Genomic DNA, 18,223 nt, shown 5'->3' with positions numbered 1-18,223 from the left:
TGTTACTCTGTTAGATGCTCCATGATCTTAGTGTGAGATTTGGGCTATAGTTTTATTATTTGAGTGATCATTGGTCTTTCTATCAATTGACTAAGGTATTGGTTGATAATTATGTCGTCTTTAATTATTAATAATATTTTTAAACCTGAACTTATTTTTCTCTCAATGTTTGTGTAAATGGTTAAATGGCATGTGGTGTTAGTTGGGTATCAATCACGTGTAGGGGTTAGTTTGGGACGTGACATATACTTTATTAATTAAAGTGAGCATATACATATCACTTAACGACTGATAAAGGTATGCAAGATACATATTTTTGCAAATCCAAATATAATGAATTATTAGGTGATCTGGTAGTGTAAAAAAAAGATAATATTTATAGGTTAAACTTCATTGCTAATACGAAAAAGGATCCAACTACTCATCAAACACCTAATGGTTTTGAAAGGGAAAAAAACACGAGTATAGCTTGGATTATCTATCAATTATTCGTTCGACTTTTGGGTCCCAAACTTTTTCCAAACCAATTTAGTAGTTCAACTTAATGTACTACAGTTTCCTTTGCACAATACATAGACGAGTCACAAAAAAGAAATGTGTTATCATTGTATGCATATTTATCTAGAAAAAATGTATGCATACTTAAGCTTATATGCTTTTCTTTTGTAATTTTCTTAGAGACTGCTTTCTGACTACTTCTTCTCCATTTATCTTCATTTTTAACTAATGCTTCTAATTTTAGAATTATTGCTTTCTGACTAGATCTAGGTTTTTTTTTAATAAGTATACTAATTTGACTCTTTTGCTAACTTGTAGTACTTTACATCTTTCAAAAGGGATAAACCTCCATTATTTCCTAAAAGTTTGATTTGACTTTGGGTTACCAATTTTTAACTTCATGATTTTGGGGGGGGGGGGGGGGATGTGTACCTGTTCTATATTTTTTTGAGAATTTGCAGTGCCCTTTCTATTATTGGTATAGAGCCCTATACTTTCGAGTTGTAAGTCAAAAAAATACAATCAAATAATCTTCCAATCGTCTCATTGCTACAATAATTGAGAGATGGCGAAGGGGCTTATAGGCATTTAGATGATATTCACTTGACATTGAAAAAATACTTTTGAGACAATATTTTCTACTTACTTATTAAACATTAAAAATAAATAAGAAAATTCCACTTATTTTCTACGAAATTAGAAGAGAAGAGTCTGATTACTATAGAAATTTCCCTTTGACTACAAAAACCTACTGCCTAACTTTTCTTCTCCTTATTTTTTTTTTGTTCTGGTTTTAAATAAATTAATAACGTGTTTTACGTGTGGAAAAAATGTTGGTCGCAATTATTTGTATAGGTTCAGAATTTCTTAAAATCTATTTTGTTGTGCAATTGAATTTACCACGTTTTTTCTCAGCAGAATACCACGTATCTCATTCCTTTCCCTCCCACTTGTAAATTCTTCTTTTCCACTCTGTTTTTTTGCTATTATATAATTTTATTTTGAAGGATGATTTTTTACTTTATTTAATATCTAACTAAATTCTTTTTTGTCTTGTGGAGATAAACAAATTGCTGCATGCAAACTATGACATATTGATCATTGTTTTGGAAGTTCTCTCTCATCATTTAATAAAAACAAAAACACGTATACCGGTGTTAACAAAAGTCTAGTTTTTTAATTGGAAAATAAGGTACTAATTAAATGTCCCGAAGTTTCTGGTAAGTTGGTATGAACCGACAAAAAATAAAAAATATCTAGACCTAAAAATCTCCACAAAAAAAGCACATAAAGAAAAATTCTTTTGTTTCACCGCTATAGCCACGCTTTTCCTCTTGAGAAAAATCTGGAATGGTATGTATTGCTATTATAAAAAGTATTTGTATATTATTTTTTAAACAAATAAATTTATAATAAGTATATTGTAATTAATAGGTTATTTGATAAAAATAGCAACTAATTATCTAATGTACATTAAATTATCTTATTATGCAGATCTAATTATAGATACTTCAATAATTTTGGCTTAAACTTATGTGTACACAGAAACTCAATAAATCATTATAAATAATTAATTTTAAACTTATTAAATTAGATAGAATAGGATAGAATTCTGAATTTAAAATCTCAAATTCTAAATTCTGTGTATGCTTATAACATAAATAAAAAACTTCATAATTAAGTAACTATTAATAAGAGACCTTTTTGACTATTATAACCTTAATTAAACTCTTTACTTTTAGGTTTTCTATGGTATGTAGTCAATATTTTACTTTCAAGAACATTTAATACTAAGGTAAAATAAGAAAAAAAGTAATTAATCATATCTTAATTTTCTAAGATGATAATTATTTTGGATCAAATATATTTAGTTAGCACAATAATTAATATGGATATAAAGGACTATAACTTAAATCCAAAATTATCTATTTTATATTGTACTATGCCAAAAAAAAAAGGTCTTAAGTTAGTAAATTGCAACTTATTATTTGAAGAAATCCATAATCACATATTCCCAAGAATCTTCTCTTTCAGTCACAAATTCCACACTATATTCACTTCCTCTACTTTGCTTCCTTTCAACTTCCGACAACTTGCTCAACATAAATAAAGTGATAATAAAACAAACCATTTCTTCTTCGTCGTCTAAATATTCTATCTTTTTATACTCTTCTTTTCTTGTTTCCTTTTTCCCCAATTAAATTGTGTTAAAACCAACTAACATGTGCATTCAAGACTCAGAACAAGTGAATGAGGGTATGGAGAATTTGAACATTTCAAAGACTGATAACAATTTCAAGAACCAATCTTTGCTTACTGAAGCTGAATTACAACATACCCAGATTGAGAATTATGAAAAAATTACAACTTCTAGCCATTCTGTGATGAGAAACTCATTCCCAGTAAGGATTTACTTTTTATTTTTATTTTTAATTGTAATATTTGCTTATACCTATTACTTTTTCCAGTTTTTTAGGTAGTATTAATTTTGTTCTTATTGGTATTAGTAGTTTTTAGTGTCATAAATGTTGGTTTAATTTGAAGTTTGGTTGATACTGTTTAAAGATTTGATTTTTATGGTGTAATATTTGCTTATATTTTTTTCCCAGTTTTTTTAGGTAGTATTAATTATATTCTTTTTTGGGTTATTGGGGAAGGCTTTGTTGATTTGCATATGGATGTTGATTTGTAGTAGTAGTTTTTATTGTCATAAATGCTGGTTAATTTGGACTTTTGTTGATACTGTTTAAAGATTCGATTTTTATGGTGTACTTATTATGCCTTAGGACAGTACTATAAAGCTATGGTTATTGGTATGTTTTCGTTTAATATCAGGCTGAAATTTTATGCTCAAGTACTGTTTGATCCATAATTTAAACTTGTTTTTTTTAATCTTTGAGTTTTTACTATTAAACCCGTTGCACTTTCGAAATTATATGGCCAAAATTTTGTATTTGTTGATATTTTAGTAATTAAATACTGGGTTCAGTTGAACTGTCGTAAACTAGGCTCCATCCACCTTTGTGTGTATGTGTGTGTTTCTACCACTGTCTTCTGTTAGATGGTGGGTTTTTAAATACTTGGTGTTTTTATGTTTTCCCCTTTTTTGTGGATTTGGAAATTGCCTGATGATAATTTTCAATCATTGTCTTCTGAAAAATCAATTTCAAGATGTGTTTCGTATGGTCCGTCCTGGAGTCTTTTCGTTTGTTGGCATATACAACAACAACAACAACAAACCCAGTTTGATCCCATAAATGGGCGTTTGTTGACATATGTAGCAAATGAATTATAGTTTGCATTAGCATTGATTTTTTGGTTCGAACAAATTCACGTAGTTTATTTCATAATCATGCTGTACAATCTCGGTGCATAGCTTCCTAAACAGAGAACTTGCACTGAAGCTCACTTCTGTTTTCATATCATCTAAGCTAATTGTTGTTTGCACTTCACTTTAATTAATTTCTTTCCTTTTCTGCAGCTGGAAAGTATTTCGGAAGACACAACTATTGCAGATAGGAAACAGATACTCTTTAATAACTTCCTCCCGACCCTTAGGTCTGGAGATTGGTCTGATATTGGAGGTCGTCTTGACATGGAAGACACTCACATCTGTATTGTGGATCTAGCTAAGAATTTTGGCCATAATATACTTGGTGAGGAAGCTATTTCCTTCTATGGAGTAAGTTCTTTAACCTCATTGGAAATCACACATGTCATTCTTGACTATACTCAATTAACTTGTAGACCGAATTTAACTCTCAGTGAAGTTTAGCATAGCTCTTTCTCTGTGAACATCGGAAGTATGCTGACATGTGTAGGACCATCTATTTTATAGGGCAAGCCTAGACGATTTCTGTAGATCTTGAAAATTTGCCAAATTGCCAGCACTTTTACTGCTTCCTCCAACCAAAGGGAGAGAGTCTTCTGTGCAAGACTAAAAAATGAAATAGATGTGCAGTAGCAAAGCTGGATATTTCCGAATTTAAAATGTTTCCATGTGAATTTGATGTCATCTCCGGTCTTTCTGGAATCATGTGATACAGGCTAAAGAAAGAATAGTAAAATAGAATAACACTAGAGATTGGACACAAACTAGAGAAGGTCTCTGATCGTCAGAGTTGTGAGATGGCGCACATCTCTTCACCATATAGGTGCTTCCTTCATGCTATTGCAAAACAGAAGAAAAGCCATAGCTGCTTATCAAAGTAAAGTATGAAAAGCTTAGGTGACAACTTATGTTTAGAGCTCTTCAAACTAGTTGCATATCAGACAATGACATTACAAGGAACCACAAAAGAACTGAAGAGACTACCTCTCTCCAAAGTTGAAGCATAATAATACCCTTAAAAAAAAATTGGAGTATAATCTGACCAAATGCACCATGGTATTATTAATGTGTTGTCCTTCATTTATTAGGAGTCTTGTAAATGTACCTATTGAACAGCAGTAGGTAGAGCAGCACTAATTCAACTACTTCCATCTGAAATGCGTATCTTATTTCTACTTAGGACCATGCGTAATTGTTTTCTCTGTATTGTTAGATAAATTTTTTTGTTTTATGTATATTTACTATACGTTGACTCCCCTTGATTTTTTGGTGTATTTAATTTCTTATATTTTGACACCCCTTAGTGAAAATCCTGGCTTCGCCACTGGGGAACAGATTTTAGACTTGGTAGAGAACTTTAGTATTATTATTATAATTTATATATATTTATCTTTTTTTACTTGCACTTTTATTTGATTTTGCTAATGATGATGATATGAGTTGAGCTTAATGAAAGGAATGAGGATTCATATCGCCGACCCCAACTTGTTTGGGATTTAGGCGTAGTTGTTATTGTTGTTGTACGAGAAGGGAGGGGGAGCATAGAGGGGGGGGGATTAGAGCGAGTGAGGGAAAGAGGTTATAAGCCATGTTATCTACCATACTTGGGAGTTTCTTCTATTTGATATTCTTATATCTTAGATGTCTAATGCAAACGGTTCTTATGACAGGTCTTTGATGGACATGGTGGGAAGGGAGCATCACAATTTGTTCGTGACTACTTACCAAGGATCATTGTTGAGGATGCTGATTTTCCATTGGAACTTGAGAAAGTGGTCACAAGATCTTTCGTAGAGACAGATGCTGCCTTTGCCAAGTCATGCTCTCTTGATTCAGCCTTGTCCTCAGGCACTACTGCACTCACTGCAATGATATTTGGAAGGTAATTTATTCCCATGCATAATCCTTTTTATCTTGTTTTTGATTTGTTCCATTCACTATCTTTTCTTTTTTTATGTTGTTGAATTTATGTTTCAATTGTAAAACGACAGAGAGTCTGGAGTATGGTTGAGCTTTTTGTTATTCACTTATTCCTATCTAAGTAGCGGGTACTTGGTGAGAATATTATTTCTTCAGCAAGGTGTACCATTAACTTTTTCGAAATATCAAATTGCGAGTTACACTTGTGAGCTGACATTTGAGATGCATCGTTTTTTTAGCTTTATAATATCATTTGTCCCCTTGCACATTAATCTAATTACGCTACATTCAGAATTCTATGTTCTAAGATTAGTATATTATCGATTCTCTATACTGATGTGTTTTCTCATGAACAGATCACTACTTGTGGCAAATGCTGGTGACTGTCGAGCAGTTGTATCTCGACATGGACTTGCTATAGAAATGTCAAAGGACCACAGACCTTGTTGTATTAGTGAAAGAACTCGTATCGAGTCCGTGGGAGGATTTGTTGATGATGGCTACTTGAATGGACAGCTAGGCGTGAGCCGGGCATTAGGTAACTGGCACATTAAAGGACTGAAGGAGGTTGAAAAGGGCGGGCCATTGAGCGCTGAACCTGAACTGAAATTGCTGACGTTGACAAAGGAAGACGAGTTCCTGATTATCGGTAGTGATGGAATTTGGGATGTTTTCCGAAGCCAAAATGCTGTGGATTTTGCTCGTCGGAGATTGCAAGAGCATAACAATGTGAAGTTATGCTGCAAGGAAATAGTAGACGAGGCCAAAAAGCGCGGTGCCATAGACAACTTAACAGTAGTCATGGTATGTTTTCACGCGGAGCCTCCACCTCCAGTTGTTTTTCAAAGATCAAAAATAAGGAAAAGTATTTCCGCTGAAGGGCTTGAGAATCTAAGATCTTTACTTGAAGGCTAGAGCTGCAGTTTACTATATCAATTTTTTGGCTGCCTGCTGCATATCCACTTAAACAACAGCGATAATGACGATTAATTGGTTACTTCTGGACAACTTTGTAAATACATCAGAGGTAAACTTATTTTCTTCCTTGTAATTCTCCCATTTAGTCCAAGTGCAAGATGAAATAAAGCTTGAGGGAAACAAGCAAATTATGGAGACAAATTTTTGTACATAAATTAATCTATTCTTCAATTGTATGGTTCCCCGACCAAAGGGAACTCAACTGAATCTCACCTTCTGGTGAGACAAAATTGATTGTTGGTTATGTTCCAACCTTTTTGGTGTCATAGCAAAGTTTGTGTAATGCTGCATCTCTTGGTTGTGAATGTGTTAAGAGTTCTAAATCTTTATGCATGCGCCTCCATAAGAGTGTACTTTAGGCTCGCTTTGCTTTTTCAAGCTACCCTTTGTTTCAAACAATTGCACTGACGAGCAGAGGCGGACTCAGGATTTTAACGTGATGGATTTTAACGTGATGGGGGCACCAGTATTCTGCTCAACCAGTACCCCTAAAAGTTTTTAGTATTCAAGAAGTGATTTGAATTAACCATTTTCAAGGTATACACATACATATACAAGATTGTTGCCGAAGTTTACGGGTTTTGGTGACCCCTCAAGGTTACTCATAGGTCTGCCTCACGAGCAAGAAAACGGGTATGCTAAGGCATCTTTGGCTTAATATCAATTAGGATTTTGAATCTCAATTTTGAGGACTTGGATTAATATGACATTATTGTATATTGCATATTGGAATTGGTAATTTTAGTTGCCATATAATCTTTACTCTACGAAATCCATAAATGTGTAACCCTGAAAAGCTCCAACTTGTCTAAATCCATCCATTCCTACGACTCTGGTGACCAATTGAATGTTAACCATGATAGGAAGAAACAAAGAAAAATGTGAAAACTTTAAAGGAAATGAAATAAAAAAAATAAGGAGAAAGATTGCTTGGTTTAACCACGAAAAATTGTTCTTATTGTACAATCTCATTTCCTAGCTTGAAGTCTGAATATCATCAAACAAAAAAAATTAGAATAATCAAACTGAGTCCTCTTGAGAAAACTAGTGGTAATTAATTTATAACATTTTCGTGTAGTAAACAAGTTATCTAGCAGTGAATTTTCATATAATCTTCGATCTTTAGCTTACATAGTTAACCAAATATGAGACTCTCATCCTGTAAAACTGGGATCAAATGTTACAAAATTCACGTAAAATAAAAAAGGAACTTCTGCCAAAGCTAAAATGAGTTCAACCTTTAGGCTACATAGAATCCAAAGAACGTGCTAAAAGAGGATAAAGTAAGAACTTGAACAAGTGCCCAGTAATTCAATGCACCTGAGCTTACAGAAATCTCATACTCAATGCCAGTCATGCGAGAACCTACCCTTTGACGGAAAGGAAACCACCACAAATACTCGAATGTTAGAGCAAGGGATTATCCCAACAAATAGATGAGCTCAAAGGGAGAGTTACGCAGGAACTATTCATGATCCTGGTATGCCAAATTTGTACTAGACTATTACATATGATGATTCAAGAACCTCAGTAATCTACAACATCTTTCAAGAGGCTGTCGGCTACATGACATACAAAACCACCTCAACTATGTGATATCTACATCATCTGCAGGTGAAGATCTGCATCCTGCTGCGCAAGCTCCACCATCATAGCCTCATCAAAGAATTTGTTGATGCTAACGTCTTCACTCATTCCCTAAAAGAAAAGGGATAGATCCATCATTTAAGACAATACTCTTGGTCAATAGAGCTAAATAGCTACTTTTTGTAAGGGCCTGTCAGTCCAGCTTAGATTACCACATTCCCCTTATTTTTGTGTTTTTAAAAAAAACGAAAAAGATGAGAGTTGAAGCCTTAAATGGGAAACAAGGGATATGAGGAAGGGGGCTTGCGCCAAGATCATAATAGAAGAGGGAACAAGAGACACCTGGAAGGGGGCAAGCACCACTTCAAATCAAGTGTTGTTCAAGAAACCTGAAGAGTAAATAATCTCAAATTAACCCTGCTAGAATGTATACCTTTCTACGCCTTGTCTTCACCATGAACTCACGAGCCAGATGCTGAATTGGGGCAGGCTCTAGTGGTCGTAAAACGATGCTCTTGTCAAGAGGATCTCCAGGAACAATAGCCCAATGATCAAACACTGAAAGACAAAACGCCTGCCCTTGGGTGTGATACCTCAAGTCGGTTTCGAAACCAAAGGACTCGATAACAGGTAAAAATGCCTGGAGAAGGAAGAAGTGTGCATATGAGAAAACCTGATGTTATAACATGAAAAGATTATATAAAAAATCCAGGGTGCTATCTATATTTCGAAATCAAACCTTGACGATGTAGGCAGGTGTCCCAGGTTGAGGAACATCAGCAGTAACATGTCCACGCCTGCGAGACAACACGGTGTATATAGCAGAGAGACAATCCATGGGTGTTTGGATCTGAATCAAGACACCAGAAAGTTAGCCCCAGTTTCACATAAGAAAACATCTTAAAATCTATCTTTTTGTTCAAATGTCATCCCTATTTCTGTAAATAATTGAACCTAACTAAGACTTAACAATGTACTTATCTCATCATTTGTACATAGTAAAAACACCAGCAAGAACATTACTAATATCCTGTCGTGACAGTTTCACTGTTAATTTTTTGCATAATATAAATGGGTATAGCTTAGCAGCTCTAATAGGTAAAATAATGTGTTTTATACAGCTTATAGGTCCAGTTCTAAACCCCTTTTTCCTTTCTTTTCTTATATGGTGATCTGAAGAACATAATAAACAATTTATCATAAATGCATTCACCAAAGTGTGCTCCAAACGATACCCAAAAAAAAAGGACTAACTTCAGACACACGGGTTATACCTCCACATAATACACAGGTTCCATAAGCCTGGGTGTCGCCATAAGGAAAGAAGAGTAGGCTACACGTCGTGCAGTTGGAATAATCTGACCTGTTCCACGATTAATTGGCTCAGGTGCAATCTTTGCATCAACTATTTTGAATTTAACATTTCTAATGGGCTCATCACATAGGGGTCCTTCCCGAGCTCCCCATTGAAACCTGTTAAAATTTTGTTAGTCCAATATCTCAGGAAGGAAAGAAAGCATAAAACTAAGCAATTCAAGTTACCCCTGAACAATAGAATCTTTAACGGCATTCAACAAGCTCTTGTCCACTTCACTGGAGAGTGTATCATCCAATAAGATGTTAGGTCCCTGCAAATACATTTGAAGTGTCAAAACAGAAAACTTATGTTCAACTAAACAATAGAAGCAATCCATTAGCAAATGTTCAAAATAACCAAGTGGTAAAGCATCTAAGCCGATGCAACCCTGACCTGCTTATCAGGTCCAAATGCCCAAATAGATCGTGCAGCAAGCAGATCCCAGTCATATTTGGTTTGAAAAAAGTCACCAAGTTTCTTTCTAGGCCAATCTATGCTTACAACACTGTTCTCGATGTCCTCAGCAAGTCCTCTCTCTAATGGTTCCGCAATCTACAAGCAATATAAGTGAGCAAGGAGGGAAACAATTTTCTCAGCTTGCACAGATCTAAAAATTAACGAACTGTCTCACCATGGTAATTTTATTTTTCTTATTAGGTGTTTCAGCAAAACATTTCATTGAAGACGACTCCACTACAGTTTCGCAGAATGAAACAACTGGATCAGCCACCTGAATATTGCACACACAACGAAAATGCACCTCGAGATCAGTCAAGTTTAACAAATGAATCCTTAATGTCAATAAAGTTTGCATTTGTCCTGAAACAAGCAGAGAACTGACAAAGGTGAATGTATGAAGAGAGAGTTATAAAGCACCTTCACTTCCACCTCGGAGTAAAGCTCCCTAAGGTCCTTCATTATGGAATCTAGGTACAATTCACCAGTACCCAATATTGTGTGTTCACCAGACTCTTCAACCTTTGTGATTGCAAGAGGATAACTCTTGCTGATTTTCCTAAGCCCCTCCACCATTTTGGGCAACTCGCTAGGATTCAAAGGCTCAGTTGCTGTTTTCACCACGGGAAGAGTATTGAACTGAAGGGGCCGGAATATGTACACATCCTCGTCAAATTCCGCGTTACAAAGAGTAGCAGTTTTCATGATTGAAGCATCCACTCCTTCAATCAGCACCCAAGCACCTGGAGGAGCCTTACTTATGGGTATCCTGTATCGAGCTTGATATACCCACAGCTTTGTGACTTCTTTTACAGTCATATCCTCCTCATCATCAGGTGAATAGCCCTCTCCCAAAACGCGTACTGTCTGCCCTGTCATTATTTCCCCGCTGTAAACCCTACCAAAAGCATCAAAAACACTACAATCTGATTTGGGATACAGCTTGGTCACATTAACCATCAAAGGGCCAGCGGAGTCACAATCTTCCATTGCTTTGTAAATTGCTGAATCCTTTGGACCCGTGTATATGTGCTCCACTTTCCTAGCTGCAGCAGCTTTAGCAGAAGGAATGTGATGAACCAACATGTCAGTAAACCCAGTGGCAGAGCCAAAAACAGCACTGCAAGCCAGCCTCAGCAGAGGCCTTACATTTAGACGATAAGCTGCATTGCTAAGCGTCACACCAAGTTCTGCCAGGGTTGCTTCAACACTCTTCTTGTGCTCTCCAATCACTTGGCTATAGATTTTGTAAAGAGGTTCAAGAACGAACTGCACAAAAGATCTTTCGACCCCACTTGCAGGCGGTTTCTTCTTGAAACTTCTTGTGTCAGAATCAAAGTAGAAGTCCCCCCAAAGCCGCGAAGCAAACTTGTTGGCATCAAATGCAACTCCATGAAGCTTAACATACAGTTTGGCAAATGACTGCAGTGTGAACGACCATCCTGCTGTTGCACTTGCAAAGCAGACATTCCCTAACGCAGGATCGAAAACTTGTGCATTTCCAGCTATGGACGAGGCAGCTGTAACTTGATTGTTGACAGCTTCAATTATGTGTTTTAATTTGAAGTAGGCGTCCTTTGGAGGCAATTTAAGCTCAGTTATCAATCTGTCAACCTAAAAGGACAATAAAAATTATTAGAGGAAAATCAACTGTATCTCAACATTACAAGACACTTAATATTTTCACTAGTTTTATGTAATAGACAAGATACCTTGTTAATCACAAGAACAATAGGAATACGTTCTTGAATCGCATGCCGAATGGCCCTTTCTGTATTTACCTGTCACCCATGACACAAGCAACAATTGTAAATGGTCTAGCTATCCAGTGCGCATATACAAGATAAAGTCCACATAGAACTCAATGATAGGAATACAGCTTTTAAAAAATAAATCGAAAGAAGAAACGGGACAACTGCCCCACCCAGCTCGTCTACCTGATTAACCGAATCCAACTAAACCCCACCCATCCCCCGTATGATCCCCAAACCTTTGATGATACATCTGCTTAAACTGCAAAGCTTCCCAGAAAACACACACAGGTTTAGCAGCTTACATCAAGACAGAGTGATAATCACCCGTCCTGTATGTCTGCAAGTGGATTAATAGTAGAAATAAGAAGGAACTTACCATCACTCCTTCAACAGCATCAACAATCAAAACTGCACCATCAGAAAGTCTCAAAGCAGCTGTCATCTCATCCGAGAAGTTGACATGACCAGGAGCATCCATAATGTTGCAGAGGTAAGACTTTGAATTGCTGTCTTCCAGGACGAGTGACATAGGGACAGACTTAATTGATATCCTCCTTTCTTGCTCATCTATTCTTGTGTCTGTATACCTCATATGCTTCTCACTATTCTGATCAAAAGTAGATATATGGTGGGTTTGCTCCACCAGCATATCCATAAACAAAGTCTTCCCATGATGTACGTGTCCCACTAAAGCAACATTTCTAACCAATGCTGGGTTCGACATCAGACCTAAGAGAAATTGAGTCGAAACATAGGTGGACGAATCCTTTACCCCAAGTTCAAACTTGAGATTCTTCACCGGTTTAATTATCGGCATTTCAAGAGGCTGTTCATCTTCATCCATCACCAATGTCTCGACCTCTTCACCGTAAACCTCTTCGGCTGTTGGGTAGTATTTCTTGTCTTCAGCAAGGACAACTTGGTTATCCATGTCAACATCCTCTTGAGTGGCCAGCCATCCATTCGATGCACCAGGTTGCTCGCCATCAGATGCAGCCCTCTCATCATCACTTCTCTCAGGGAGATCCTCATCTTCCTCTTCCCTATCACTTTCCTGATCAGACTCAATTTCAGGACCAATATAGTTCCCAAATTCATCATATAAACTTTCATCCATGGCTCTTTACTACCTGATTAAACAAAATAATCACCCATCTTATTAATTATTCAACTAAATCAAACAAAAACCAACGGCAGAAAAAACACAATTTCACCAAAACAAGCCATGTAATGGAGCATTTATGCACAGGTCAACTTATCAGAACAAAGTTCCCAAAACGTCTTATCAAACTATTTTATTGTTAATTTTGTTATTCTAAGACAAATTTAAGTTATATGCAATGACAATGTAGAGATTGTTAACACTGTTAGTGACTTTTAACCCGTGATAATAGAACCAATTTACCATTTTTACTAGGTTACCAATTAATCTTGTATATTTTACACTATATGTGATAATAGGTTAGTTACTATTTTTACTAGGTTATGAATTAATGAATATCATACATATTTACCTATAATTACCTTTTTTTTATAAGGAAATGGATGATTAAAAAAAAAATAAAAAAAATATACATGAAAGGGAAGAAACTAAGACTCGATCCCTGGACCTTCCCACTCTTGATTACCTTAAAATGACCTAATTGTGTAAATACTTTTTACACCCTTAATGCATACAATTATAGTGCAAACGAACAAAGTATAAGACACATACAAAGCTTAAACTATTTCTTAAAAGTTTAAAACTACAAATAGTGAATATTGTTGGCAGCTAAAACATAGGGTTTTAAAGCGATAAAATGCAGAGAATGGGACCGACAGAAGAATAGAAACCACAATCAATTTTTCTGTTTGCTTCTTCTTGTTCTAAGCTTTTATCAACCATCACGCTAACAATAAGGAGAAAAATAGTTTCCGAAATTTTGATCCTTTTAACTCATAAAATAACAAGCTTAAGAAGCTATTTTTACCAGATATTGCTAGATTTGAACATCAAATAGGGAATACTGTTAGCAGCTAAAACATAGGGTTTAAAAGCGATGAAATGCGGCGAACGGGAGGGATGAGTAATGAGTAACACACAAGTTGTAGGAAGAAGAAGAAGAAGAAGAAGAAGAAAAGTGTACCTTTAACTCGAAGAACTCTGCCGGAGACAAACGGCGGACGACGGCAGCAAAGCAGCGGTGGTTCAAGCAGTTTTCAAGCAGCTGCAAAGTGAACGCTTGTAATGTTGGAATTCAGTGCTATAAAATGGGCCTTAACTGGATTTGGAACCGCCTTGGACCCAAAAGCCCAAAATGAATCGGGTGTGACCCTGAATATTAATTACACTAGGTATCGTTTGGTTATGGAGATTAGGATTATAAATAATTTAAAAAATGACATTGTATAGCCGCTGTAAAAATAATAGTAAAAAAAATATATAAAATTTATATATTTTTTTGTGTATATATACGTTCTATATGTTATATACAAAAATTATACAAATTTTATATATTTTTTCGGCCACCAAATGTAAATAGTTTCTGGGGCGGGGTAAAAGTGATAATACCCCATTATTATTTGGGGATAAAATTTGGGATTGTATTTATTTTATGTTTGTTAATGAATATTAACTAATCTTTTTATACCAAATTGATAGTGTTAACTATCCTACATTGAATATGAGATAACAATCCAGAATTATAATCTTAACAATTAAGATTGTTAATCACATGGATATCCCACATTGCAACCAAACTGACCCCATGACTATGAGTTATGATGAAAAATGTAGTCTTATATTTAAGTTGAGCGATTGTAGTAGAAATAATATAGGAATTTTTACCTTCCTATCACTATTTGAAACCTTATTACCCTCCCTACTCAAGTTTCAATTTAATTACATGATCATATATAATTTACCAATTATATACAAATAAGTTTTAAATGAATATCCCTTTATATTAGGAATTGAATAAGGAATATAAGTTATTTCCTTATCTCTTTATACTTGCTCACACTCTCTCTCCGTCTCTCTACTCTCCTTTTCTGTTTTTTTTCCCGATTTTTCTTCATTTGATGTTCTTTATTTTTTATGTTTTCTTGTCGTATAGAGTTTTAATGGAGTTCATCAATGGATTTCAATCGTTTTAACTTAGCAATTTTCTTTCATGTTGCACAGTTGGTGTTCAAATTGAAATTGTCAACCAATAAATTTTAAAGGTGTTTGACTCTCCACCATTGACATCCATTAAAAAGCTTTGAAGCTTTTAAATCGAATTTGGGTTTTCAAACACCATTATTTATTTGAATTGGGTATTGTTGCAAATAATTGGAAATATTGTTTGAAAAAAACAATTTATATCTCAATTTTGAGGGTATTTTGGTGATGATTAGACTTGATTTTAGTTGAATTACATATTGAAACCCGTCGAAGAAGAAGAAGAAGAAGAAGAAGAAGAAGAAGAAGAAGAAGAAGAAGAAGAAGAAGAAGAACACACGACATACAAAATACTTACAAAATTGTATTATAGTTGTATGTAAATTGTATTTAAGTTGTATTCTATTGTAGTTATATATTTTTTTTATTGGAATATTGTATGAAAGTTGAAAAATAGTTGTATAATGTATGAATCGTTGTATAAAATTTGTATTTAAGTTATCAATACTATCTTGAATAGTTGTAAAGTTGTTGATATGTATCAAAATTGTATTAAGAGGGCAAGTTTTGATTGGAATTTTAGAGAGGAAGAAACACACACCACAGACAAAATATATACAAATCAGATAAAAAAATATATACAAAAGACATATTATATAAAAATTATATTTAAGTTGTATGATGTTGTAGTTGTATTTAACTGGATAAAAATAATGTATGAAAGTTATAGATAAGTTATAAATAAGTTGTAAATAAGTTGTATAATATATAATTAGTTGTATAAAATTTATTTTTACTATGTATATATCAGATACAAAATATACAAAAGACAAATTGCATAAAATTTATATAAAAATTGTATTTAAGTTGTATGATATGGTAGTTATATTTAACTGGGTAGAAATAATACATGAAAGTTGTAGATAAGTTGTAAATAAATTGTATAATATATAATTAGTTGTATGAAATTTATTTTTACTATGTATGTTGTTGTAGATATTCAAATTTGTATTAAATTTGTACGAAATTTGTTTTTAATTTATATGTTGATGTACCATATATTGTTCTTAGAGATAAAGATTTTATGTGTTTAGTTTGAATATAAATATGTAATGAAGTTTAGATTCAGTAGAAGTTTTCCTAAAAATAAGCCTCGACCGACATTGCTAAGAATGCTTAAAGGATGTTCTTTTGTCGTAAGCTAATACCTACTTGCTTACTTTCCAAAATTGATATCTTTGTATACTATATTCTATTGAGAAATAAGATTTCTCCACTATATGCTTGAGAATGATAAGATGCACATTATGTGCGTCAATCTGCACATTTGGTAGTTGTTCAATCATGTTTTAATGTACTAATTAGTTTGAATTGCTCCTCTTATCAGTAATTTTCCGGCGTAGATTGATTAGGATATGATTTACATTGTCCACCTACCTTATTGTGTTTTTGTTCGTTAACTCTGGGATTGCTGAATCACATACAAAAAAATAGTGTACCATTTCCTATTTTAGTTGGTTGCATATCTTGTTGTCGTCAAAATAGTGTACCACTTCCAAATCTCAAGACTTAGATCGTCGACTGTATTTCTTTAATAACTGAACAGTGTCCTAAGGTGGAAGAAATTACTGCAATCACTTGATTTATTTTGTTGAAAATGTTGACTATTGAAATATTTTTGGTCCCAATAATATTAAACAACAAGTTTGGAAGCATTACAAACCATATTATTGTCACTGTGGGCGTTACCTAGGCCTCGCGCGGCATTTTTGTGGATTTTCCATTTAACTATTATTTCCTTTTTAATGGAAATGGTTGTCCAGTAGTAGGAGGTAACTTGAACTTTAAGTCCTTGATTTGTGATATTTTTGGTGGAAAATTCAAAGCATGTATTGTTATGATTATTAAAATTTCTATTATTCAAGATATTCCATATTACATATGAAAATAAATCAGACCCAACCAAGAAAATTATTGAGGAAGGGGATTTGAGCATATTTATAGTAATCTAACCAGTGCAAGGTGTTGTCTGAAAGGGTTGAGTGCCAGCCAATTGAATCCCAAAAATTGTACATTCACAGAAGATGTGCGCAATTATTTCATTGCCACCTTTACAAACTAGAGCAAATTGGATCTAAATTGATACCTATTTTATATAGGTAGTAACTCTATCAGATAGACATCCGAGGCCATGGATCCATTCCCTTGACTCGTACGGACGAGAATTTGACTCCACGAGAAATTGAACAAAGGGTCGTTGAATTAGCCTATTTATTGCGTGTACCAATTGGAGTATTTTGAGAAATTGAGATATCAGTATCACAAAATAATATTCTGAATTTCTTCATTCGAAGTGAATTCTTAACTTTTTCTGGATTCTTTCTAGATTCAAAGACTAACCACAAAATTACAAAGAAAATAGATTCATTAGTCTGATACTTTGTATAAAACTCATGTGTGTAAGAAATATTTGATTGCATAGAGTGTACGAATGAGTTGATTAACAATTCACAGATGAAAAAATGGCAAAAAAAAGCATTCACTCCTCTTTTCTATCTTGCATCTATAATATTTTTGCCCTGTTGGATTTCTTTCTCAGTGGGTTCCAATGCACGAGATCTTGTAGCACTTACCAATGAGATCCTATCGATTAGTATTACACAGAATAAATCAATTACAAATACTAATACAATTAGATCCGCTCTTCATAGACAAACTTGGGATTTGCAATCTCAGGTAAGATCGATTCAGGATCATGGGATCCTTTTCTATCATATAGGAAGGACTGTAACACAAAATGTACTTCTAAGTAATTGCCCCATAGATCCTATATCTATCTATATGAAGAAGAAGTCATGTAACGAAGGGGATTATTTGAATCCAGTTAAAATCTCTTTGTGCTAGTGTCATGGTTTCAATTAATTGATAGCAATGACAGTGTGGAGGTCAAAAGATCTCTTGCCTAAGTTTCACGCCCCATGTATCTAATGTCCTTGATTAAGTACATATTCATGTGTGGAATGTTGAAAACCTTATTAGATAGTTATTGAATATATTATCGGTGTTATTGTTTTCTACGCTACTATGTTCTCTCATTCCTTCTCCTTTCCCCATATTTTTTGTAAATGGTTGAAGGTCCATATTGTATTGTCAACGCTTCAGTTGGCATGTCTAGGTATGTTGGAAGGGGTAGGGGGTTG

The 18,223-nt window shown here is 34.4% G+C and overlaps 2 protein-coding genes across 2 annotated transcripts; one reads left to right on the top strand and one right to left on the bottom strand.

Annotated features, from left to right (window-relative positions):
- The first annotated feature begins 2,569 nt into the window (after nucleotides 1-2,569).
- Nucleotides 2,570-6,990, top strand: LOC107773818 (putative protein phosphatase 2C 27). The gene is made up of 4 exons (XM_016593237.2): nucleotides 2,570-2,900; nucleotides 3,980-4,180; nucleotides 5,500-5,711; nucleotides 6,106-6,990. Exons 1-4 carry the CDS (start codon nucleotides 2,721-2,723, stop codon nucleotides 6,662-6,664), a joined length of 1,152 nt encoding a protein of 383 aa, XP_016448723.1. The 5' UTR covers nucleotides 2,570-2,720; the 3' UTR covers nucleotides 6,665-6,990.
- A 931-nt stretch (nucleotides 6,991-7,921) lies between these two features.
- LOC107773820 (110 kDa U5 small nuclear ribonucleoprotein component CLO) lies at nucleotides 7,922-14,175 on the bottom strand. Its single transcript, XM_075236621.1, has 11 exons — nucleotides 14,008-14,175; nucleotides 12,258-13,011; nucleotides 11,840-11,908; nucleotides 10,548-11,741; nucleotides 10,303-10,401; nucleotides 10,065-10,223; nucleotides 9,857-9,942; nucleotides 9,589-9,787; nucleotides 9,054-9,164; nucleotides 8,748-8,954; nucleotides 7,922-8,425 (listed from the first exon to the last, which is right to left on the bottom strand). The coding sequence occupies exons 2-11, from the start codon at nucleotides 12,996-12,998 to the stop codon at nucleotides 8,327-8,329; spliced, it is 2,964 nt and encodes a 987-aa protein (XP_075092722.1). The 5' UTR covers nucleotides 12,999-13,011; nucleotides 14,008-14,175; the 3' UTR covers nucleotides 7,922-8,326.
- Nucleotides 14,176-18,223: the final 4,048 nt, after the last annotated feature.

This window comes from Nicotiana tabacum, chromosome 18 (assembly GCF_000715075.1).
Source record: "Nicotiana tabacum cultivar K326 chromosome 18, ASM71507v2, whole genome shotgun sequence".
NCBI lineage: Eukaryota > Viridiplantae > Streptophyta > Magnoliopsida > Solanales > Solanaceae > Nicotiana > Nicotiana tabacum.
The sequence above is the reverse complement of the archived record's forward strand: the minus strand, read 5'-3'. Positions and strand labels throughout refer to the sequence as shown.